The sequence below is a fragment of the Caretta caretta genome, chromosome 7, assembly GCF_965140235.1.
Source record: "Caretta caretta isolate rCarCar2 chromosome 7, rCarCar1.hap1, whole genome shotgun sequence".
Lineage (NCBI taxonomy): Eukaryota > Metazoa > Chordata > Testudines > Cheloniidae > Caretta > Caretta caretta.
Genome location: NC_134212.1, coordinates 59,562,329 through 59,587,778, shown reverse-complemented (window position 1 = coordinate 59,587,778; position 25,450 = coordinate 59,562,329). Strand labels below are relative to the sequence as shown.

Genomic DNA, 25,450 nt, shown 5'->3' with positions numbered 1-25,450 from the left:
TTCAATGAATTCTAATAATTTGGGTATGGACCTCTGTAGGTTAGGGAGTAGAACCAGCACATCATCTGCATACAACATAATTTTTTGTTCTATATGTCCAGTCTTAATACTCATTATATCCACACAGCCCTGGCTTGTGCATGCCAAGAGTTCCAGGGCTGTGTCGAAGAGCAACAGGATAGCAGGCAGCCCGTAATGTGAATAGTTCTGAAATGTAGTTATTGGTGATCACCCAGCTGGAGGAGTTAGCGTAAAGCAGTGGTTTTCAACCTTTCCAGATGACTGTACCCCTTTCAGGAGGCCGATTTGTCTTGTCTACCCCAAGTTTCACCTCACTTAGAAAGTACTTGCTTACAAAATCAGACATAAAAATACACAAGTGTCACAGCACACTATCACTGACAAAGTGCTGACCTTCTCATTTTTACCCTATAATTATAAAAATAAATCGATTTAGAATATAAATTTTGTACATACATTTCAGTGCAATACAGTACTTGAGCCTGTTTTTCACTTCTGAGCCTTGTCTGAAGCCTGATCCTCAGGCGTCAGGGCTGAAACAGGTAACTTAGCTTCACGGCTACATTCCATCTAAGGTGCACACCTGTGCAGCCGCGCAGGAGGCCACCAGGGGCTGCACACTTAATTAGCAGAGCTGCACAGACGTGCACACTGTACTCAGGGGTGTGGCCACAGGTGGGCCTAGAAGATGGCAGTGGGTTAAGGTGGGGAATAGGTGGTAGGTGGGAGTAGTGGGGAGAGGTGGAGATGATGATGGGGGCGCTTGGGGTGTGCAGGACTGTGGCAACTCCCCCAACCTCTCCCCCCAAGTCCTGGGGCTACACTGGCTGAGACGCCTCTCCCTCCCAGCTCCAGGGCTGTGGTGGGGTGAGACGCCTCTCCCTCCCAGCTCCGGGGCTATGATGGGGAGAAACACCTCTCCCCTGGCCCCAGCCCTGGAGCGGCTGGAAGAGATGCCTTTCCCCCTGTCCCAGGACTGTGGCAGGGAGAGTCACCTCTCCCCCGGCCCCAGCCCTGGAGCTGCTATGGCGGGGAGAGACCCAGCCCAGGTGCTGCTGCAGGAAGAGAGGGCTGGGGAGAGTTGTCTCTCCCCGCCATAGCCCCAGAGCAGCCTGCACTCCAGACAACTTCATCCCCAGCCCCACCCCAGAGCCAGCACCCCAGCTGGAGCCCTCATCCTCCACACCCCAACCCTCTGCCCCAGCCCTGAGCCCCCTCCCACACTCCGAACCCCTTGGCCCCACCCTTGCCACACATCACATATGGTGCACAGAACAAAATTCATCTGCGTGTGGATGGGAAAAATTAGAGGTAACATTGCTTCACAGGGCCCCCAGTGATGTGGGACCCTGGGCGACTGCCCTGCTTGCCATCCCCTAATGCCAGCCCTGCATTTGCGAGCCCCCTAAACCCGTCCTGTGACCTCCTGGGAGCTGCAATCCGCAAGGTGAGAAACACTGATCTAGGTGAGTTGAGTTCGCCCTGGAAGACTTCTGCATACCTCCAGGGGTACGTGTTCTCCTGGTTGAGAACTGATGTAGGACAGCTTAATCCAGCTGATAAAGCGTCCCCAAATCTGTGTTCAGACTAATTTTTCTTTTAATTCCAACCCATTACTTCTTGTTATGCCTCACATAAAATAATTTCTCTCACTCCCTGGGCCATATTCTGAACTGGGGTAAATCAGTATAATTCCATTAAAGTCCAGGGATCTACACCAATTTACACCAGCCAAAGTATTTAGTTCACTTCCACTCCTCCTGGAAGTCAATCATTCCAGCCTCTTGAACTTCTTTGTAGAATTTATCTGAGTTTCCCACAATATGTCAACATCTTTTGGGTATTATAGTTTCCAGAATCAAGCACCACATCCCTGGTACAGAAGCACTAAATAAGCAGTGAGAGACACATGCCTTAAAGTGTATGCAGCCCAAAATCACATTGGCAGTTCATTAGGAAGTAATTAACAGCATTTGCCTCTTTATTTACACAGGTACATATAATTATTTAAGCAATAAATTCATAATGAGATGCCTGTAAACACAATGGGATATTTACTAATAGTTTGAAAGCCTAAAAGGTTTTAGGCATCATGCTGTCAGTTAACGAAACAGTCATTTTGATGTCAACTGACAATTATTAGGTGTCATTTAAAAAAAAATTAATAGCTCACATCAGTTTCAAATGCCATCTTGGTGTAAGCTTGGTAAATTATAATGCCTAAAATATCATGCAAGTTTAATGTATTAATAAAAATGTCTGGGCACATTTAATGTTGGCAGTATTTTGAGTTAATTACAGTACGTGGCAGACAGATTTATTTTGACAGAAAGAGACAAAGAAAGAGACAGACAGAGGCAAGGAGAAGGACAGAGAGACAGAATATTTACTCAGAAAGAAAATATATGTATTTTAAAACCTTTGCAATAGCCAGCAGGAATTTTTTAACTCAACGAATCCTGAGCAACACATACACTGACCCCCGCTCCCATACAGCTCACTGTATCAATCACCAATGTAAATCACTCAGTGTGAGATCGTGTTTTAAATGCCATGCACAAGTCATTGGGACATTTGAGGAAGGAGGGAAGGAGCTTGGCAGCTGCATACCCAACTGCCAAGCCCGGCAAGGATTTTTTTTTTCTTTTCTTTTCTGCTACTAGGAATAGCCTCTGAATGTTATCTGTTTTTCCATCTCGTTTCTTCCAAGGTATCTGCTGCCTTTGCTAGGCCCTGTGGCGTTGCCAGTAAGGCTGGTGAGATACAGCTTGCTCTTGTGAGTTATGGCTTTGCAGCATGTTTACCATTCCTTTGACTAACACATGAGCATGTGAAATTAATTTGAGCATGTATCATATACCTACTACTGGATGGAATCAGAACTGCTCACTTCTGTGTCATAGTCCCTATACTATTAACAGCTAATGGAGATTCTTTCTCCAGTAGGCCAAATGGTAGGGATTGTGCTTTTGTGACCACGGAGTGCAGCATATGAACTGTCTGTTCATTTTAGGCACATGTAATGCACCAAATCCCCTAGTATCCTGTTTCTCCTAACCTAGCATATTGAGAATGGTTAAGTCCTTGGCTACCACATATTTCTTATAGTACTGTAAATAAAAAACAAGCTCCAAGGAAAAGCTCCAAGGAAAATTCCCCTTGAAATAGATGCAAGAGATAATTTAACAGCAAAAAGCATACCATTCTCTATATAACACTACAACATACATAATTTTCTCTATTGCAATGTACATCTCTGTTTATATCGAGGGTGGACAAAGCACCACCTACAGGTCAAATGTGATCCATGGAGTTCTACAAAGTGGTTCATGGCCACCTACATTTCTAATATTGAGGTGTTGTTGATAGAAGACATGTCCTACAATGCTACCTGCCATCGTAATCTAATTATCCTCCATTTTAACCAAGATGCCATGTTGGGATCTGTTTTCTCCATGAGTTGAAACTTCCTCTAGCATTTGATTTAATATGGCACAGAAAGATGGTTTTGACTCTTGGCTAGTATCCCTCACTCTGTGAAAGACACTGGGCTTTGCAATGCATGCCTTGACTAATATACTGTACAAACTATTCACACACAGCAGTATACATTCCATCTATACCCAAGTGAGGGCTAAAATCTCAGCAGCTATACCATCCATTGAAATTGTATCTGTTTAAGAGGCTGACACATACTGTACTGTAAACAAGTTCTCAGAGAAGAGCACTCAGAATAGCTAGATACCAAAAATACACTTGCAGAGAAATTCTCTTTCTCTCAGAGCTCATTTCTCTCAGAGTTCATTCCCTTGGCGTGGGGTGGGTGGTGAGTGAGATTATACACAAAGAGAGCAAGACAGGCGGCCAGGAATTTCCTGTTATTTTAACACACACTACAGCTGTTTTGTGGATTTTAACGTTTTCAGCTGAATGTCCTCCTCTCTGTGGAGACTGCCAATGTGAGGGTAATGCCCTTTGTGATGGGGACACCTTTCCATAAGGAAATGGATTGAAAACACCAAGTCATTTCACATAGGGCACTGATTAGTCAGCAGCTAGAAACTGCTTATAACCACTATTCACCCCAGCTGCATTTGAAGCAGTGAGATTATGGAGGCATCGGCAGCAACTCCAAAATTGAGGCTGTGTTGAGATTTCCTCTGAAAGCAGGATTTATAATCCCTCCATTTCACAATTTATGAGTGAATTTACTTTCCACGTGTAGCAGATCAACTCTTCAGAGGCCAGGTGAATTTTCCATCAGATTTTCACGTACAGTTTTGGAGTGGTGCTATTTTAAATTGCCCTAGCTTGGAAATTTGGCTCCTCTGATGCACACATTTCTTTTTGCCTCCCAACAGATAAAGAACCACATTCACCACAAAATATATACACACACACAAACACATTCATTACATTTGAAAAGTGGCTTATTTCTTAAATATTGAGTTATCCCCTTTATTTGTCACTGTATGTAACTTTGTGACTTTGTCCTCACCCATAACTATTTCACATTTGGGGACAATGTATACCTTCAAATCAGCGGCACTGCTATGGGTATCCGCATGGCCCCACAGTATGCCAACATTTTTATGGCTGACTTAGAACAACGCTTCCTCAGCTCTCGTCCCCTAATGCCCCTACTCTACTTGCGCTATATTGATGACATCTTCATCATCTGGACCCATGGAAAAGAAGCTCTTGAGAAATTCCACCATGATTTCAACAATTTCCATCCCACCATCAACCTCAGCCTGGACCAGTCCACACAAGAGATCCACTTCCTGGACACTATGGTGCTAATAAGCGATGGTCACATAAACACTACCCTATACCAGAAACCTACTGACCGCTATTCCTACCTACATGCCTCCAGCTTTCACCCAGACCATACCACACGATCCATCGTCTACAGCCAAGCTCTATGATACAACCGCATTTGCTTCAACTCCTCAGACAGAGACAAACACCTACAAGATCTCTATCAAGCATTCTTACAACTACAATACCCACCTGCTGAAGTGAAGAAACAAATTGACAGAGCCAGAAGAGTACCCAGAAGTCACCTGCTACAGGACAGGCCCAACCAAGAAAATAACAGAACGCCACTAGCCATCACCTTCAGCCCCCAACTAAAACCTCTCCAATGCACCATCAAGGATCTACAACCTACCCTGAAGGACGACCTATTACTCTCACAAATCTTGGGAGACAGGCCAGTCCTTGCCTACAGACAGCCCCCCAACCTGAAGCAAATACTCATCAGCAACCACACACCACACAACAGAACCACTAACCCAGGAATCTATCCTTGCAACAAAGCCCGTTGCCAACTGTGTCCACATATCTATTCAGGGGACACCATCATAGGGCCTAAGAACATCAGCCACACTATCAGAGGCTTGTTCACCTGCACATCTACCAATGTGATATATGCCATCATGTGCTAGCAATGCCCCTCTGCCATGTCCATTGGTCAAACTGGACAGTCTCTACGTAAAAGAATAAATGGACACAAATCAGATGTCAAGAATTATAACGTTCATAAACCAGTCGGAGAACACTTCAATCTCTCTGGTCACTCGATTACAGACCTAAAGGTCGCAATATTACAACAAAAAGACTTCAAAAACAGACTCCAAGGAGAGACTGCTGAATTGGAATTAATTTGCAAACTGGATACAATTAACTTAGGCTTGAATGGAGACTGGGAGCTGATGGGTCATTACACAAAGTAAAACTATTTCCCCATGTTTATTTCCCCCCACCCCCACCGTTCCTCAGACGTTCCTCTTAACTGCTGGAAATGGCCCACCTTGATTATCACTACAAAAGGTTTTCTCCCCCCCCCCCCGTCTGCTGGTAATAGCTCATCTTAAATGATAACACCCATTTTTTCATGTTCTGTGTGTATATAAATCTCCTCACTGTATTTTCCACTGAATGCATCCGATGAAGTGAGCTGTAGCTCACGAAAGCTTATGCTCAAATAAATTGGTTAGTCTTTAAGGTGCCACTAGTACTCCTTTTCTTCTCGTCACAAGCTTGCACTGTCTCCGTCTCTGGGTGGACATCACTGTTGAGGGGACCCGACCGCCAGATCCCATGCACTTCTAAGCCCCCGGGGTCTGGTTAGACCCAAGCCACTGTTCCTAGCTCTGGGCCTTTGGCACAATCCCAGCACAGACCCTATGTCTGTCACCTTTCCTTGGGATGTGGGGCTCCACAGCCCAGACACTTGAATTCCCAAAATCAGTGCCCCAGCCTTCCCAAGCCCCCAGTTGCTGAGAGCTCTACCTTACTATGAGCACTCAGAGCTTCTTAACTAACCCCTTCAAGAACAACATGGTAGGCAAGCAAGGAACTCACATCACTTTTACTCTCAGGAAAGCACAGGAGAGATACAGATCTTTGCAAAACAACCAACAGTCCCAAGGCACACTTCCCCCGTCCGATCTGACCCCTTCTATGAGTCAAAGGTCCGGTCAGCTTTTCAGGCAGAGTCCCTCTTACCCTCTCTCCCTCCCTCCCTACAGCTGGGCTTCTGACATGTGGCAGAGGACAGCCCCCCTACCCCCCATTTTCAGAGAGCATCCCCCTCTCTGGTGCTGTTTGCCATGTGCCCAGACTGCAAAATTTGGACCCTCCCCCCCAGGCATGTGAGTCCCACATGAAGGAAACCCATGTCTCCTGAGGCAGGCCAGTCCTCATGTGTCATTCAAAGTTGATTGCCCTCGATGGCTCTTTCATCATCCCTCCTTGGCAATGCAGCTTGTGGAACAGACTGACCTTCTCAAGGTCACACTGACATTCCCACACAGAATGACACGTAGCAGTTTAAATGGAAGGCACAAAACCAAACAAAGTTCACAGTTTGGATCAGACATGTCACAATCATCATCTAACTTAATTCCCCCATGGAACTGCCCTGATCAATCAGCTATCGGCCAGCTCTCCTCACACACATCCCTGCCGTTTCTGAGAGCAAGGAGGCCGGGGGCAGTCTAGCGTGTGGGCAGACTGGTGTGGAGCTGTGGAAAGGCAGAGAAGATGCTCTGGAGAAGAAATCAAGAGACCACAAGCCCTGCCTTGCTTTTCCTGCCCACAGACACCCTGTGATTTGCTGCCCCGGCCCTGCCCTCTGAAGATCCACAGGAAGTTCAACCGGTCCCTGATGGCAGGGGTGAGTTAATGGCTGCCGGCCTCCTTCCACCCCACCATTCATTCTCCTCCCTGGCTCCAGCAGCCCTGCTCATCCCCTTGTGCACACGTGACTTTCTCACTTCCCCACTGTAACCTCCACTTCCCGGCTCATCTCCCATAAGGAGCACTTGAAATATTGCTGCTTCACTGCATACTGACTGAGCTCCCCTCCCCATTCCAGCCTCAACTCCCCTCCAGAGCATCCCACTGCCCGCACGGCTTCCCCACTCTTATGGTTCCAGGGCTAGATGCACCTCTGTCCTTGCTAGTCTCACTGAGTGCATCCCGTCAGCTGTCAGGCCCCATGCCTTTACTCCTCACGCAATTCTCCCACTCTTAGGCTGGGCCCGGGACTACAGCACCCATGTATCAGCCGTGGTTAACCAGCAGCTCCAACTGAGTAATGGCACATGTGGTGCTTCCCTCTATGGGAGTTTGTGACCAGTGGTGGGGAAAGAAACAACCCCAGACTTCCTAAAAACCAGGCTAGCAGGAGGTCGAGCCAGAATCCTCAGAGCCAAGGGCTCTGTCATTGTCCCTTCAACATTGTCAAGTGTTTGCTGAAGGACGACTTACCTTGAGCCATTCTTTTGCTTCCTGCTTGTTTTTCCTCACAGCCCCCTGTTAAACTAAGCCCTGATATTCACACAGTAAACATCCCAATAACTAGTGCAACATACAGTATTCTTAAGTTATTGCTGCACAGCTCCACGTAAGTTACTCCCCCTCCCCTCCTGTTGGCCTCCAAAGGGGACGGGTGAGGGACTTGGCTCTGTCAACCCACAGGTCGTCCTGCAGTGAAGAGCTCCACTCTGCCAAACCATAGGAAGGTGGACAGAGCAGAGGTCCCCTCTGATGAGCCATAGGCTGCTCTACAGAAGGGGCTTCTCTACAGTTTCTCCCCACCAAGCCTTCTCCCGTTCCGCAGGGCTGAAGGGCTGCTTTTCCCCATCAGAAAGTTTGTGAAATACAAAATGCAAATCCCCTGTGGCCTGCTTAAGCTACAAGGCTCCTCATCTGCCTACCCCATCCCCGCACATTAGCCCCTAAGAAGCACAGGGGGCAGACGAGGGGAAGAGTTGCTGCCCATTGAGCCAGAGCATGAGCGCTTGCACTGCTGCTAATGAGGAGACACGTTCTGTGTCTGACAAACTTCCTTTGCCCTGCAAGAGGGAAGTCCTGCTCTGGTGAGCCTGATTTCCTATTCTGAGGAGGAGTGCTGGAGGAATTGGAGGGAGGCCATGCGCGGTGGCATATGTAATTTTCTAATACAGACTCTCTGAACAAATATACCAGAAATTAAGTTGAATGCATAATACTCCTTAGCCCAGGCAAGTGCCACATAATACATGTCACCGTGAATAAACATATTTATTAGAAAATTAGAGAACAATCAAAAGGACGCAATATATATAAAAGAAATGTGCAACTGCAGTAAGAAATAACTACCCAACCCATTCACATATACATATTGCAGAAACAAAAATTAAATATCCCTGCTATACAGAGGCCATGTTGCCTAGTGGCTAGAGAACTGGACTGGGACTCAGGAGAGCTGTTCTCACTCTAGCCTGCTGAGTGACCATGGAAAAAAAAATCACTGTGCCTCAGTTTCCCGATCTTTAAAACGGGGAAAATACCACTTAGCTTCTTTGTAAAATGCTTTGACATCTACTGATGAAAAGTACTGTATACGAGCTAGGTATTATTATTATTGTTATTATTTATTTATTACCTCGCACACTTTAATGAGGACACCAAGATTTTCACTGACCTGGGAAACGTGGGGGTTTAAACGGAATTACTACAACAATTCATAGTCAAATCTAATTGTTCAGGTTGGCTGGTCGTAGGTTCCTCCAGCACCACCACAGAATGCACTAACTACTCCTGACCTTTTCCTCATGTCACCATTGTGCTGCTGCCACCTTTCTTTCTGCGGATGCTAGTACTGTACTCCTCCAGCTAACCTCTCCCAGATCTTTTCCAACAGCACTATTCAGACTCTATTCCATCGTTGCTGTCAAATGTCTCTCTCTCTCCCTACTTTACCTATTACCTCTTATCTGCTCTGGCTCCACATGAGGGAGGACATGATACCACCTCAAAATATATCAGGCCAGATCCTCAGCTGTGTCAGTCAGCATAGTTCTGTTGGCTTCGCCAGGGAGGATGTGGCCCATCATTACTAAGCATACAGCCCATAGTAAGGGGCAGTGCATAGAGGATCCCTCAGAGGCACTGTGCCTCAGAGATGCACAACACCTTGTGGGGCTCCCTGCTTGTATGGGGGATGGACAGAGTAATTTGTTATACTCCTTTGCAGGATGCAGCATACTTCACTCATGCTGCCAGCCAGTTCCACTGGCTAGAGTGGGTGGGTGGCAGAGCCATGGTTCCACCTAATCTTTGCCTCTCCTTGTACCTTGGGGGGAGCATCTGGGCTGCCACTCCTCTGCTCCTTTGGCTGCTGGGGTTGCATTTGTGGCTGGATCTTACACAGCTGCAAAAGTGAGAAGAATCCTTATTCCTTCCTACTGTGCTGCACAGCCACGTAAGGGCTAGTCATGATGTAGCCCTAGATCACTAATCCCGGGATTAGTCCAAACATTTGCTGAGGCAGAAGAAGAAAATACATTTCGTCAAACTGAACAGAACAAGAGGGTCCTGGGTGTAATTGCTCAGAACAGATGTCAGAATATGACAAAACCTTGGATACCACTGATTTCAGCAACACTGCAGGAGCTCTTCACTTCCCTGGAGCTGCCACGGTACAAACATGCCAAATACTTTTCGAGGAACATCCAAACACATGTTCCTAAAAGACACACAAATTTTAAAAAAAAAATGAAAAATACAATTTCAACTCCCACACCTGAACATGGCTCATTTTGAGCAAGCCACAGATTCATAGCATCATTGATGTTAAGGCCAGAAGGGGTAATCATCTAGTTTGGACTCCTGCATAAGACAGGCCGTAGAACCCTACCCAGTGATTCCTGAATCAAGCACATAACTTCTGGCAGAGCTCATACCTAGCTTAAGAAAAAAGCACTATTGTTTCAGACTGACTCTGAGTAGACTTTTTTTCCTCAGCTAATAAGTGTGTGTATATCCTCCTATACTGTCCTGTATTTCCAGTCAGGACATTTTCATCCTGTACCCTTGTCTCTATCTTGCTCTCGCTCTCTCTTGATGTGCTCATCTGAACAAATTTGTATTAGACATCAGCAAAGCTAAGTTTTCATTTCTTTTAATTAGCACTAATAATTATCTAGCTTCTTATTCAGCCCAATATGTGCACTTTGCTCTCTCACACAACATGTTTTTCAAGTTTTTAACAGCAAGTTGAAAGAGCTAAACAACACACAAGATTGGAGTGATGGCAAGAAAATTGTTACAGTCAAATAACCACTACTGAGAGCAGTGTGAAAGAAACCATCAACCCCCAACCACCAACCCATTTATTATTGCCCTATAAAAAAACAGGTAGCTCAAATGCATTTTGTATCAATGCAATCACCAAACATCAAGGAAATCACCAGTTAAGACATTAAGTTGCAGAGCACCTCATTTCACATACTTGATTTGCCAGTCATAATATCCCAAGACACACAGACTCCATCTCCTATTGCAAATGTTTTGTCAAATTGAGAATAACTCATAATGCACACATCCAATTCCTGACAGCCACACTCCTTTCCTAACTTGTAACTCAGAAGTCATGCTTTCTCTTGTACAAATATTATATGTCTACCACTACTATATCTTTAACTCTGACCACACTAAGGCCACGTCTACAGTACCCGCCGGATTGGTGGGTAGTGATCAATCTATTGGGGATCAATTTATCGCGTCTAGTGTAGACGTGATAAATCGCTCCCCGATCGCTCCACCATCGACTCCGGAACTCCACCAGGATGAGAGGCGGAAGCGGAGTCGACAGGGGAGCGGCGGCCGTCGATCCTGCGCCGTGACGACGCGAAGTAAGTGATTCTAAGTCGATCTAAGATACGTCGACTTCAGCTATGCTATTCTCATAGCTGAAGTTGCGTATCTTAGATAGATCCCTCCCCCCACGCCTAGTGTAGTCCTGGCCTAAGATTAAGTGTGTTGAGAGAGTGCAACACATAGAGTGACCACTGCTGTATTCAGTTAGCCAGCGAGAATAATCCCAACAGGTTTTATTTTACATGGGGAAATACATCAATTTGCAACATGTCCCATTCTACATTCAGCTGGTAGATTTTGGTGACATAATCAAAAGAAAGTTGTGTTCGCTTTTTTAAATGACTGTGGTCCTAATCCTGCAAACACTTGCATAACTTTAATTGCATGCTTACAGCTCCATAACTTCAATGGGACTAGCTGTGTAAGTAAATTCAGGCAGGCACATACCTGTTTGCAAGACCAGGGGCTTTGCTTGTTTTATAGAGTCCATTTCAGAGAAAAAAGGCTACTTTAATTTGATTTAGTTTAATTTAATTTATACCACAGGGCTGGCCAAACTTATTGGCCCTCCGAGCTGCATATGACAATCTTCAGAAGTTTGAGAGCTGGGGTCCACCTGCTGGGGCTCAGGGCTTCAGCTCCGCGGGAGGCGCCTGCCGGAACTCCAGGCTTCAGGCCCCATGGCGCTTCAGTTACACTAATGTGACTGCATGCAGAGTCCTGAGCATTACTCCCAGATCTGCTCTGGACTTTTGTGATGTGGGGCAAGTCACTTATCACTCTGTAAAAATGCAAATAATACCTTACAGGTCATTCTGGGCAACTGTGAGGCATAACTATTGTCCATTATCTTTGAAAACTCATGGCGATCCGGGGAAGTCTCGGACGACTGGAAAAAGGCTAATGTAGTGCCCATCTTTAAAAAAGGGAAGAAGGAGGATCCTGGGAACTACAAGCCAGTCAGCCTCACCTCAGTCCCTGGAAAAATCATGGAGCAGGTCCTCAAGGAATCAATTCTGAAGCACGTAGATGAGAGGAAAGTGATCAGGAATAGTCAGCATGGATTCACCAAGGGCAAGTCATGCCTGACTAATCTAATTGCCTTCTATGACGAGATAACTGGTTCTGTGGATGAAGGGAAAGCAGTGGACGTGGTGTTCCTTGACTTTAGCAAAGCTTTTGACACTGTCTCCCACAGTATTCTTGTCAGCAAGTTAAAGACGTATGTGCTGGATGAATGCACTATAAGGTGGGTAGAAAATTGGCTAGATTATCGGGCTCAACAGGTAGGGATCACTGGCTCCATGTCTAGTTGGCAGCCAGTATCAAGCGGAGTACCCCAAGGGTCGGTCCTGGGGCCAGTTTTGTTCAATATCTTCATTAATGATCTGGAGGATGGTGTGGATTTCACCCTCAGCAAGTTTGCAGACGACACTAAACTGGGAGGAGTGGTAGATACGCTGGAGGGTAGGGCTAGGATACAGAGGGCCCTAGGCAAATTGGAGGATTGGGCCAAAAGAAATCTGATGAGGTTCAGCAAGGACAAGTGCAGAGTCCTGCACTTAGGATGGAAGAATCCAATGCACCGCTACACACTAGGGACCGAATGGCTAGGCAGCAGTTCTGCAGAAAAGGACCTAGGGGTTACAGTGGACGAGAAGCTGGATATGAGTCAACAGTGTGCCCTTGTAGCCAAGAAGGCCAATGGCATTTTGGGATGTATAAGTAGGGGCATTGCCAGCAGATCGAGGGACGTGATTGTTCCCCTCTATTCGACATTGGTGAGGCCTCATCTGGAGTACTGTGTCCAGTTTTGGGCCCCACACTACAAGAAGGATGTGGAAAACTTGGAGAGAGTCCAGCGGAGGGCAACAAAAATGATTAGGGGACTGGAACACATGACTTATGGGGAGAGGCTGAGGGAACTGGGATTGTTTAGTCTACAGAAGAGAAGAATGAGGGGAGATTTGATAGCTGCTTTCAACTACTTGAAAGGTGGTTCCAAAGAGGATGGATCTAGACTATTCTCAGTGGTAGCGGATGACAGGACAAGGAGTAATGGTCTCAAGTTGCAGTGGGGGAGATTTAGGTTGGATATTAGGAAAAACTTTTTCACTGGGAGGGTGTTGAAACACTGGAATGCGTTACCTAGGGAGGTGGTGGACTCTCCTTCCTTAGAAGTTTTTAAGGTCAGGCTTGACAAAGCCCTGGCTGGGATGATTTAATTGGGGATCGGTCCTGCTTTGAGCAGGGGGTTGGACTAGATGACCTCCTGAGGTCTCTTCCAAGCCTGATATTCTATGATTCTATGAACTAATGCTTATAAAGCACTGGGATGAAAGGTGCTATAGCAATGCAAAGCATTATGGGCCATATTCTGCCATCATGCTCAAGTTGAGTAGAACCTTGTTCCGTGAATCTCACTGAAATCGAGGGACTGTTTGTTGAGTAAATACTATAAGTGTGGAGTTTGCAAACAGGGGCAAATGTAGCCTCCCAGTTCAGTGGCTGCACCATCCCCTTCCAGGAGTCCCTGCCTGCTTCCACCCCACTTCTCACCCCCCTACTCTCTCCCACTCCCCAGTGGGCAGCCCTGCCTGTGTGAATGTGCATTCAGGCCTGATTTCTGTGGGTGCACTTGCACCCGTGGACCCTGTCTAGAGCAGCCACTGGTTTGCATGTTGAAAAAGGACATGAAGGGCCTGATTTTCTTCTCATTCCGTCTACACTGGTGTAACCAGGGTTGCCAACACTGTATTTCAGAAATACTGGACAGTTTTCTTAGTACCATCCTGCTCCTCACCCCCCTTGTTGGCTCATGTCTGTTCCACTTCATGGTCCTCGGCACCGAGATGAGTCCTCACTCTGTGCCCTCCCAGAAGCCTTTGCCTCCCCCTCCCAGGTCCCTACTCCTTACCTCACCCCAGTGATGAGCTGCCAGAAGCTGAAGAACCGGTTCCTTCAGTCACTCCGGGTCTTCGGCAGCACTGAAGGGCCCACCGCCGAAGTGCTGCTGAAGACCTGGAGCGAGTGAATGACTTGCCGCCGAAGACCCGGAGCGACTGAAGGACATGCTGCTGAAGTGCTGTCGAAGGACTGCAGAGCCGCCAGGTGAGTAGAGCTCAGGCGGGACGGACAGGATGGTCCCGCAGGCCGCATGTGGCCTGCGGGCTGGAGTTCGCCGAACCCCTTTAACAACCGGTTCTAAACCGGCTGCAAAATTTAACAACCGATTCGCGCGAACTGGTGCAAACCGACTTCAGCTCACCACTGCCCCTCCCTACTGGTGAACCTCAGATCCGTCTCACTTCCCAGGGAGCCAGCAAGATTTTAGGAGCTGAGAGCCCGGGACCAGCACACAGATCAGGGCCCGGGGTACTGCCCTGGCTGTGCTGCCATCCACGTGAGACTGTGACATGTTTGGTATCGCTGCCAGGGCATGCATGCTTGCAGCTTATGTTCTGGGTTTTTTTCACTGGGACCAGCATTCCCTTAGTGGATCCCAGTGAAAAAATAAATGACACATTTTCACCGCACTCGGCATGGCTGTACAAAAACTGGCCAGGAGGCAATCCTAGTTGAAATATGGGATCAAAGGCAACCCAAACTGATTAAAGAACATATTGCCTGTCCCATACTTAAATAAAGGACATCCCTTACAATATGGGGCAACTGTAGGTGTAATTACCTGGCCTCCAGTGGAGTTACTCCCAGTTTACACTTGTGTGAGAGGAGAATCAAAGTCCTTAAGAAAAAGCTGAGGCCTAATGACTTGTATTGAATTTCTCTGCTCTTGCAAAATCTATGTTTCTGAAAAATAGTTTGGCTAAAAATTTCTTTGAGGGAGGAAAAAAGGCTCATGAAAAGCCAACTACTGAAGAAACATTTCCTGCCTGCCAAGGCTCTGAACAGCTCCTTTTCTGTAGCTGTCTGAAAATGTTTTAGTCCTGAAGGAAAAAAACTCTGCAGATCATTCATTTCCAGGAACTGACACTAGGGGGAGTAAAACAGAATAAAAGGTTGGAGAGAAGTAAAGAAACCATAGAAGAGTTAAAGGAAGAAAAGAATCCGTGTTTTGATGGGTTGATTCTTTGAGTGAGCACTTTTGGATGGCTGCTCCTGTACTCACACTCCCTGTCTCATTCTTTTACACTTTGCAGGTCACACGTGGAATCAGCTGCGATCAGGTATGTTCTACAGAAGGGGCCAGGTGGGAAGAGCTCAGGATCTTCCTCCAGTCTGATGCAGCAGGAATGGGGTGGAGGGTAACACAGAGTCTTTGGTGGCAGCCAGTAACAAAGAGGAATAAATGTGGCCACATACACAACAATGAAGGAGGGCTGTGAGACCCAGGTCCAGCAATTGTAAGCCCAGGTTTACAATGCAGTGTGGACACTCGTGGGGGCTTGGAAATACTGAGGTTTACACAGACCCGGGTTTACAATGGAGTGTAGACATGCCCTTGGCAATCCTGGGCAAATCACTTAACCTTTCTGTGCTTCAGGCTCCCCACCTGTAAAAAAGTAGTAATAATACTTACCTACCTCACAGGAGTATCACGGGGCTATTTGTTTTAATGTTAGTAAAATGCTTTCAGATCCTTGGGTGGAAGGTGATGGGGAAGCCTAAAGTGATTTTATTATGAAGTGCCATTCTCTGATATGTATCAATCAAATGTCAGACCCATAACATGTGTTTGCTAATGTAAATTTCCTCCTGGATAACTCCTTTGCCCAACAATCTTATGTGGATTTTGCATGATCGTTAGGGAAATTGGAATCCGTAAAAGTAAAATACAGAAAGTAAATTTCAGATGCACACACAATCCTGCTTCCCTATGTGTTATGTTACTTAAAGGGAAACTATATCTTTATGCTATAGGCCAGTATTGTGAAATGATTAAGCAGCACAACCAATTTTATAAAATTCAATCAAAATAGCAATGAAAAGGTAGATTGTTTCTCTATACCCTTTCCAAAGCCACCCCTTGTGAGTGGGAAAAACTGGAAAAAATCCGGAAAACCCCTCACCTTATCTTCCTTCCAGTCCCTCCCTTCAGATCAACTGTGCCTCCTGCAGAGCACTACCAGTTGAAATGGTTTGCTTACATAGCAAGTTGAGACCCACTGCTTAGGGTAAAATAGCTTGTGCTCCCCTTCCTGCTGTTCTGTTTGTCGCATTTACTTCTTGCACTTTGTCATAAACTAGGCCCTGATCCTGCAAACGCTTATGCATGAGCTTGACTGCAAGGGCAATTCCATTGAAGTAAATGGCACTGCTCACATGCATAAGTGATTCCAGACTCAACGCCCTACATTGTTAGCTTTCTGTGGCATGACTGTCTTTTACTGTGTCTGTACAGTCAGTGTAATGGGGTCCTGATTCTTGGCTAATGCCCCTAAGAAATACTGTAGTACAAAATTAAAACTAATACTATAAACAAATGTTGCTATCTTTTATTATCAGAATGCATGTTGGAATCCATGTCTTTGCACAGAAATATAAATGTGAAAAACAGAACTATTCCAGGTTTCAGAGTGGTAGCCGTGTTAGTCTGTATCAGCAAAAAGAATGAGGAGTCCTTGCGGCACCTTAGAGACTAACACATTTATTTGGGCATAAGCTTTTGTGGGCTAAAACCCACTTCATCAGATGCATGCAGTGGAAAATACAGTGGAAGATATATATCCACAGAGAACATGAAAAAATGAGTGTTGCCATACCAACTGTAACGAGACTAATCAATTAAGGCGGGCTATTATCAGCCGGAGGAAAAAAAACTGTTGTAGTAATAATCAGGATGGCCCGTTTCAAACAGTTGACAAGAAGGTGTGAGTAACAGCAGGGGGGAAATTAGCATGGGGAAGTAGTTTAAATGAGCTCCTTAGTCATTTCTGCACCGGACATTATAAATATCTTTTATGTTTGAAAAGCAGAACAGGGTTCCTTGAAGTAATAAAAATAATACATTTATAGCATTTTACATCTTCAAAGCATTCTACAAACATCAGCTATGCCTCAACCCCTGTGAGAAAGGTGGATCAGTATTATCATCTGCAGCTTGCACAAAGAGAAACTGAAGTGAAGCAACTTGATGAAACCACACATCAACTGAGTTTCCCAGCTGGGGTTATGTCACATGATTTCCTGTCTCCCCTGCCAACACTGTGCTCAGTCCTGCAGGCTACTTGCAGCCAGGGACTCTGCATGCTGTTAGTTGACCCCTTCTTGCAGGGATAGATGGCATCTGCAGTCATTTCCACAACTAGATCCACAGGTTGGAAATACATATTTGTGCATCAGTCAATTTGTTAAAACAGGGCAGCTGTAAAGACACAGAGATGTCTTGCCAGACAAGAGTTAACTGTGAGGATCTTTATGACTGTAGAAATGGTCAAATAATATTAGAATAATGTAGGGGTTCTCAAACTGGGGGTCTTGAGGTTATTACACGGGGGTCACTGGCTGTCAGCCTCGCACATGGCGGGTCTCTGGCTCTAAAGAAAGGGTGCCAAAATAGAAGTTCATCCAAGGTGCAATTTTCTCTAAGACCAGTCCTGAGACTACGACAACATTATAGGACTTACTTCTGGCACCTTAGAGACTAACCAATTTATTTAGTCTCTGAGGTGCCACAAGTCCTCCTTTTCTTTTTGCGAATACAGACTAACATGGCTGCTACTCTGAAACCTGTCATTATAGGGCTTGATTGTTCAGCAGCTGAAGAGCTGCATTAAACTGCAGACCAATCAGAATATTAAGAGTGGCCAAAAAAACCCTCATTTATAATTAACAGTCAGACTCACAGGCAAGGGTGGTCCTGGGGGAGGCTTGCAGGGGCTATAGCCACCCCAAAATTTGCCTTAGCTCACCCATAGCCGCCCATCCCAGCACAAGGGAAACTTTCCACAGAAGTAAGGATGGCATAGGATGGCATTGCTACCTTTGCAGTTCTCTGCTGCTGCTGGTGGCGGCGCTGCCTTCAGATTTGGGCACCCGGCCAGCAGTCACCACTCTCTGGCCACCCAGCTCTGAAGGCAGTGCCTGCCGCCAACAGCAGCACAGAAGTAAGGGTGGCAATGGCACAATGTGAACAATGATATTGACAAAGTTTCTTCGCCCCCCCATCCGCCCCCCCATATTAAATAGTAACTATTTAACTCAAGAGGCTTGCTGTGTGAAAGTGGTCACTCATACAAAAAGTTTGAGAAACAACTGGCATAATGGATTAGAATGACTTTCCTTCCATTTAAAAAAAATTTTTTTTTTATTTACTAAATAACATTTCTCCAGCTCTAACTTTAGTATGTTACCCTAGATCACTGCTGCCAAAGGGAGAGAAATAAAGTCTTGTTTATCTAGGATATTTTTTCTTCTTTTTCAGAGAAGAAGTCGATTTATAAGAACAGCAAAATACAACTGACCTCCAGCCATTTTGGAATGGGGTACATTCAGACTGGACATTTAACTACTGCTGTACCTGATCTCTGCATCAATGAAGACCTTCGTCCACGGGGCTGTCTCAGCAGCCCCAAATTCGTTTTTTTGAAAAAGTGAACCAAGTGACTGATTACAGGAAAGGCTTTATAGTGTGCACAACCTAAGGTTATCTCTGCACTCAGAAAACATTGTGCACTCATATTATGTGCCTGAGGGGAATGCATGATGGAAATACACATGAGATGGGCTTTGTTCATGAACAGGTCCTGTTTGGGCTATGATAAGTATATGATTTTTTTTAAATGAATGAAATCAAAGGTGCCCCAAAACTAGAGATGGGTTCAAGCAGCAACATTCATCTGCATTGACATTGCAAGCACCTCAGAGATGGGGCTGAAGGGAGAGAAAATGGCAAGAGGGGTTGCTCAGCCCAGTGCAAATATAGGGGCCATTTGGAAAATGTGGAGTAAGGTTTAGTTTTTGAACACCAGCCCCTTGATGCAAAAGCTACGGGTGTTCTGAATTGGGGCCTCAATTCTGTACCTGAACTAGAAGGTAGAGAAAGGGGATTACTCATGATCTTTCTTTAATATATATTTAGGACCCTTTGTTTTCATTTTTTATTTTATTTTTTTTTCCTGGGAATTTATCAGTGTTTATTACCATAACAACGAAAGCAGGTGAAAATCAGTGCAAAAAACTATTATGAATTTTTTTTTGTAAATACCAGGTCTATTTTGGTGGACAGAAAGATGGGGGGGAGGTATTCAGTAGATTTGAATTCTGTTCATCAGTGTGGTTTGCTGCAGAACTAAAACAGAACTCAAAACACAATGCCACCTCTGAGTTTAAGAAAACAATATATCTCGAATCCCCAATAAAACTTTTCATTTGAATAAACAGTTTACTGTTGTAGACTTAGACCTATTAGCCTATATTTACATTTAATGATTGGGCCACACCATGTGCAGCTTGTACACTCAGCTTCATCCTTTAAGCTGTGAATCTAAACTTTGTAGCTCTGGCTCATCTCTACAGACACATACATTCTACAATATCATATTTTAATCCTGGGCTTGATTGCTAAATCTGAATTTAGAGCCAGCTTCTGCTCTCAGTTACATCAGTATCAGTCTGGAGTAATTCAGTTGAAATAAGTGGAGTTTCCCCAGTTCTGCACCAGAATTTGTCCTTTTATTCAACAGTGCTTTTAGTGGTGGTAGCCTGAACCCCAAACTGGAAACACTGTGTCTCAATAAGAAGGACTGACCACTTGTTCATGTGTTTGCCGAACCATGGAAACAAAGGCCTCAAATTCAGTAATGAACAGGAGCAGACTCAGTTGATCCTACATGGTTAACCAAGAGCTGAATGAGGGTCTTAATGATCAATGCACATTCGTTACTTGGCCATATCATAACTGCACAGCTGTAATGCCAATTTTTTGCGCCTGTGAAGAAAAAATATGTTTACTGTGTCTAAAATCATGACAAAACCATTATTTGTTCTATACTCAGCAAACTGGGGAATTCCAGATATGTCAGTGAAACTAGTCACCGTGGATCTCTCTGCTTTGAAATACACCTCATCTTTCATTGCTCAGAATAAGGGGGAAATGCAGTCGAGACAAAGAAAAGAGCTATATTAGAATGATTTGCCTGGATTCCCAAGGTGTCTTTTATCCGATTCAATAGCAAATGTTGCTAATGAACTGCTATGTTAACAGATCACCTAAAGCAGTAATGTGATACTTGTAAGTAATTTTGTGGGGGTGGGGGAGAGAATAAACCATTGTGTAGGGTATCTATTGATTGATTTGCTTCCTTTAGCATCATTTTCATTAAGACTTCTGGTTTGGAACAGGAGAGAGGATGTGGTCATGGAGGGAAGCTGTACCTTTACTTATCTTTATGAACAACTCTTTCCTTCACACCCTTGCAGAACTGCATAGGAAAATGAGACATTACAGGCAGGCAGTGAATGGGCAGGGTTGGGGAGTCAGGGTTAATAATATGGATCAGGTAAATTTAAAGGGCTGAAGAATAATACTCTGTCCAGGAGAACATGGGCTAGGAATAAAAAATATATTATGGATGGGAGTTTCAAAAGCACTCAGGAGTGGCCTCGCTCTGCTCCCATTGAAATCAATGGCAATGTGAATGTATGATAACTCTCCCCCACTAGCTCTGTCTCATAGATGATGGGCATAATAGGCCAGGGAAGACTAACCCTCCCGTGGCGCAGCTGCTGCTACCATGCCACCTGATGCCTGGGCCATGGTGGCCCCGCCCGTGCTCTACCTCTTTTCCTTCCTGCTCTGCCCCTTCCTCGAGGCCTCCACCACTACTTGGCAGCTGAGTGCTTCCTCTCCTTCACTCCATCCCCCCTCTCCAGAGGTCCCCACCACTCCACGCATCCTCGTGGGCGGTGGAGACCTCGCTGGGGACAGGGGGGTGCAAGGGATGAGGGACGTGGAGAGCGCATGCAGCAGTGGCCTTGGGAGAAGGGGTGTGTGGAGGAGAGGAGGAATGCAACAAGCAGCAACGGGGGGCGGGGTGAGCAGGGGGGACTGGCGTAGAGTGTGAACGGGGCCCCGGGTGGAAGAGGTGGGAGTCAAGCAAAGAAGAGGTGGGACAGGGAGCTAGCCTACCCCAGCGGAAGCTTCACCCACCGCCCATGCTCTGCCTCTGTGCTATCTACTTAGACTGCAAGCTCTTCAAAGCAAGGCCTGGCTTACAATGGGTCTATAAAGTGCCTAGCACACACTTTAATGCACTATGGTCAACATTTTCAGAAGTGCTCATTAATTCTGTATTCTTCTGGAGGGCTCTGACCAATGATGAGCTGCCAGAAGCTCAAGAACCAGTTCCTTCACTTGCTCCAGGTCTTCGGAAGCACTTCGGTGGCACATCCTTCAGTTCCTCCGGGTCTTCAGTGGCACTGAAGGACCCACAGCCGAAATGCTGCCAAAGACCCGGAGCGAGTGAAGGACCCGCTGTTGAAATGTCGCCGAAGACCCGGAGCAAGTGAAGGACCTGCCGCCAAAATGCTGCTGAAGGCTCAGAGTGCCACCGAGTCAGTAAAAATTCACATGGGAGCCTCCCCAGCCAAGAGCTCAGGCAGGACAGACAGGACAGTCTCGCAGGCCACATCCTGTCTGTCCCGCCTGAGCTTCCCCACCCCTTTAACAACTGGTTCTAAACCGGCTTCAAAATTTAACAACTGGTTCGCGCGAACTGGTGTGAACCGGCTCCACCTCACACTGGCTCTGACCCTGCACCATTGAACTCAATGGGACCTCTGCCCATGATCAAGTCCTGTTTGTGTGCCCAACTTGAGACACCTTGTGCCTAGTTGTCAGAGATGCTGAGCACCCAAAGCGCTCAGTGAAGTCATTGGAGTGACTCTGGATTTATACCAGTGTCAACGATTTCAGAATTAGCCCCCTGATATGCAGACAACTACTTTCACTATTTCCTACTGGACCATGCTCCTTCCTCCTAGCAGATGTACAGAATAATGATGGATCGGCTCATTTAGATGAGAAAACAAATGTTTACTTGTATGCCACCTACTAACAGTTAGGGTTTCATACACACCATGCATTTTTAACGAAGAAGTAAGCAATCAGTACATTTAGTGACAAACAGTTGTCCAGCAGCAGCTGGAATTGTTCACTAGACAAAGAGAGAGAGTCAAATTCTCCTCCCAGTTACACCACTGTAAATCAGGAGTAATTGTTGAAGTCAATGGGCCTGACTGTGCTCTTACTCATATTGGTATAAAATAGGAGTAATTCCACAGAACTCACTGAAGTTACATTGGTATAAAAGCAGTGGCAGTGAGATGGCAATCAGTCCCAGTGAAACAGGCCGCACTCGTATACATCTGGTAAATGAGCGAAGAATCTTCTCCCATGTTTCCCAAACAGGACACATTGTGAAACATGTCAATAGGCAAAACAGTTGCCTCCTGGATATCCCTTAACTATTCTCCTGCCCATAACTGGAAAATCAGGTCGCTTTAAATGCAGGAAACAAAAATGCCCTTCGCTAATCAAGTGCAACAGAAACAGACAATTACCAAAGAAGGGGCTCTGTCTGACTCACCAATGACAAAAAGGAAAAAATATAGCCAAAGGAAAATATATACCTACCACACCAGTATGGCATATGGGTAGAATACCTGAAGACATGACACATCCACAGAGTACTAATTAAACACAAGACTGAATCAGAGAAAGGTACGTGTGGTGATGGAACAGCAGGTGTGGTTTTCTAAGAGCTATGGGGCACCTACAATTCCAGTGGGAGCTGTGAGGGTTCAGTACCTCTGAACCCCCCTTACACATGTACCGGTCTATCATAATCAGAAGGGAGTGAAATAAAAATGAGTTGCTCTTGGCTATATCATACACAAGGCCCTTATCTTCTCTAATTTGATATCTACGTCCTTATCTGGCCCCCCATTACCATAGCATCTGAGCACCTCACCATCTTCAATGTAATGAACCTCCCAAGACCCCAGAGTGGTAGGGAAGTGTTCTCCCCATTTTATGGAGAGGGCCATGAGGCATAGGATGGATTAAATGATTTGTTCAAAGCCCCTCAGGACACATACAGCAGAGTATGGAAAAGCACCCTCCCTAGCCTGGGGCTTTACAACTGCACAATCCCGCCTCTCTAATATTGCTGCTGGGTGATGATTACCATGTTTTGTCTTACCTAATGCATGCTCTTGTCAGATACCTTAAAATTAGACCCTATAATTCTCTTTTCATTCACAGCAATGTGAACCAGGCGACCCGGCAGAGAACTCTGTGGCATTATGTTGGTATAAATGCAGCGTGAGCTGACACTCAGAACCAAATACAAATGTTCTCCTGCGAATAAAGCCCATCCTCTGTGTTCCTTTTACAAACTTGTTCAGTCTTTGTACACCATGCAATGGGTGGGCATAGGACGGTGGTAAAGTCTAACTTGTAGTACCAGCCCCAGTGCTAACTCATGGTTTCTCCTGAATGTGATCATCACAAAGGCATTTCACCAGACAGATTATGTTACACTTGTGGCTAGAGAATTAATTCTGAGTTATGCATGATTAAAATTATTACTTTTAACCGTATTCTTCAGTAATTCCAGGATGCTCAGAGAAAACTCAAAGGCCTGGGACCAAATGCAGACACGTTCTCTTGTGACTATTGTAAGGGGACTTGTGTCCCCTTTCTAAAACTCAGTGGGGGTGTTTCAGTTGGCTAGCTCCCAGTAACAAAAGAAAGGGGATGGGTTGATGGGGAATCAGGACCCTGAGACTGACAGTCCCCAGAAACAATGGGGAGAGGCCATTGCTCTAGGTCAGCCTGATTGACAGGGCAGGCAGGCGAATCAGGGAGTCAGGAAGCCAGGGAGGGTCCTGTTCTCCCTGTGAGCTGGAATTGCCCCCAGACAGAGTGGGGCAGAGCTAAGGAAAAAGCGGGGGCCCAAGCTGAGTTGGGGAGCAGAGCTGTGCCAGATCCAGAGGGGCCAGAAAAGCAGCCCAGGAAGCAGGTCAGTGGTCGGAGCAGAGTCACAGAAGCAGCCTGCAGAGCAGACCTGTCCTGGGAGCAGAGCTGCAGCAACCAGAGCCAGAGGGGCCAGAGAAGCAGCCCAGGGAGCTGGAGGAAGAGCAGCAGCAGCCGCCGTGCTGAGGCAGAGTGGAGCTGGAGCTGAGGCTTAGTGGAGCTGGAGCCGGAGCAGTCTGGAGCCAGGTGCGGTGAGCAGCTCGGGAGAGTGAGGGGGACCCTGGGCAGCAGGCCCAGTGCAGGGAGAGGCCCCCAGCCAAGATGCCTGGCAGGCCAGACTTGGAGGGGGATTGTAACCCCAAGGGGGGACTGACGCTGGGAAGAAGAGTCCTGCCACCTAAAGCCTGAGGGCATGTAGCCACCACCAGAGCAAGTGTCTGACCCGCAGCATCCCTGCAGCACAGCCAAGGCCTGAGAAGGGGCCTGGGACTTGGGAGGAACAGTCTGAACTTCCCTGACATTCCAGAGACACTGTTTGTGATGTTCCCTGCCACAGAGTGGGGTGATATGTTTTCCTTTAACCTTTCCCATTTTTTCCCTATTTTTTTTAATTGACTGCTGTTTAATAAATTGTATTTGTTTTGAACCATATGTAATGATCAGTGGGTCAGGGAAGCACCCAGTGTGGAGAGAGCATCCCAGAGTGGGGACACCCTAGCCCTTGCCCTAAGTGACCACAACAAGATTGGGGGTCGAGCCCCCCAAGAATCCTGGGCCCAGCCTTGTTGGGGTTATGAGGACTCTGCCACACAGGAGAGTGGAAGGGGAGCCCTTGAGGTCAGGCAGGCCTCCGGGTAAAGGAAGTGGGAGCGAGGACTCAGATCCTTTCGCTTGCCCATTTCACCGGGGTAGTGTATAAGCCAGGAAACTTACCCACAATAGCGGGACCATACCCCTGCTTAAACTAGTGCTTCATGACTCATGTCCACTGAATAGAAAACACAGAGCATTTTGGCTACACTGTGCCTCATGTCTTTGAGGTCATTCTCCTCCCCCCCACCATATATCCTGTGGAGCTGCCCCCTGCCTCAGAGACCACTGCTCCACCCCCTCCCCCCAATAGGCCTCAGACCACTGGGGCTACCGCCCTGCCCCAGGCCCCTGAGAAATCACTGCCTTCTCCCAGCTCCTGTGGGGTTACTCCCCCATCTCAGAGCCAGGTGAGGTCCATGTCCTCCCTGGTTCCTGTAAGCCTGCTGCCCGGCCTCAGGCCCCTGAGGTCACTCCACCCCATGTGTCTCCAGGAGGCTGCTCCCCTTTCCATTCTGTATCCTG

General features: G+C 46.4%; 1 protein-coding gene across 6 annotated transcripts in view; it reads left to right on the top strand.

The window, feature by feature from the left end:
- TMEM273 (transmembrane protein 273) overlaps positions 1–19,515 on the top strand; it is a 36,178-nt gene extending 16,663 nt beyond the window's left edge. Inside the window, exons 5-7 of one of the 6 annotated variants that reach the window (XM_048858695.2) lie at positions 2,732–2,797; positions 15,336–15,362; positions 18,560–19,515. In XM_048858695.2, the coding sequence (XP_048714652.1) occupies positions 2,732–2,797; positions 15,336–15,362; positions 18,560–18,578 (112 nt within the window). In that variant the 3' untranslated portion in view covers positions 18,579–19,515. Of the gene's footprint in view, positions 1–2,731; positions 2,798–4,382; positions 12,425–15,335; positions 15,363–18,559 lie in introns of those variants that run through there. The other 5 variants (XM_075130731.1, XM_075130733.1, XM_075130734.1 and 2 more) reach the window with 5 other exon arrangements.
- The last annotated feature ends 5,935 nt before the right edge of the window (positions 19,516–25,450 follow it).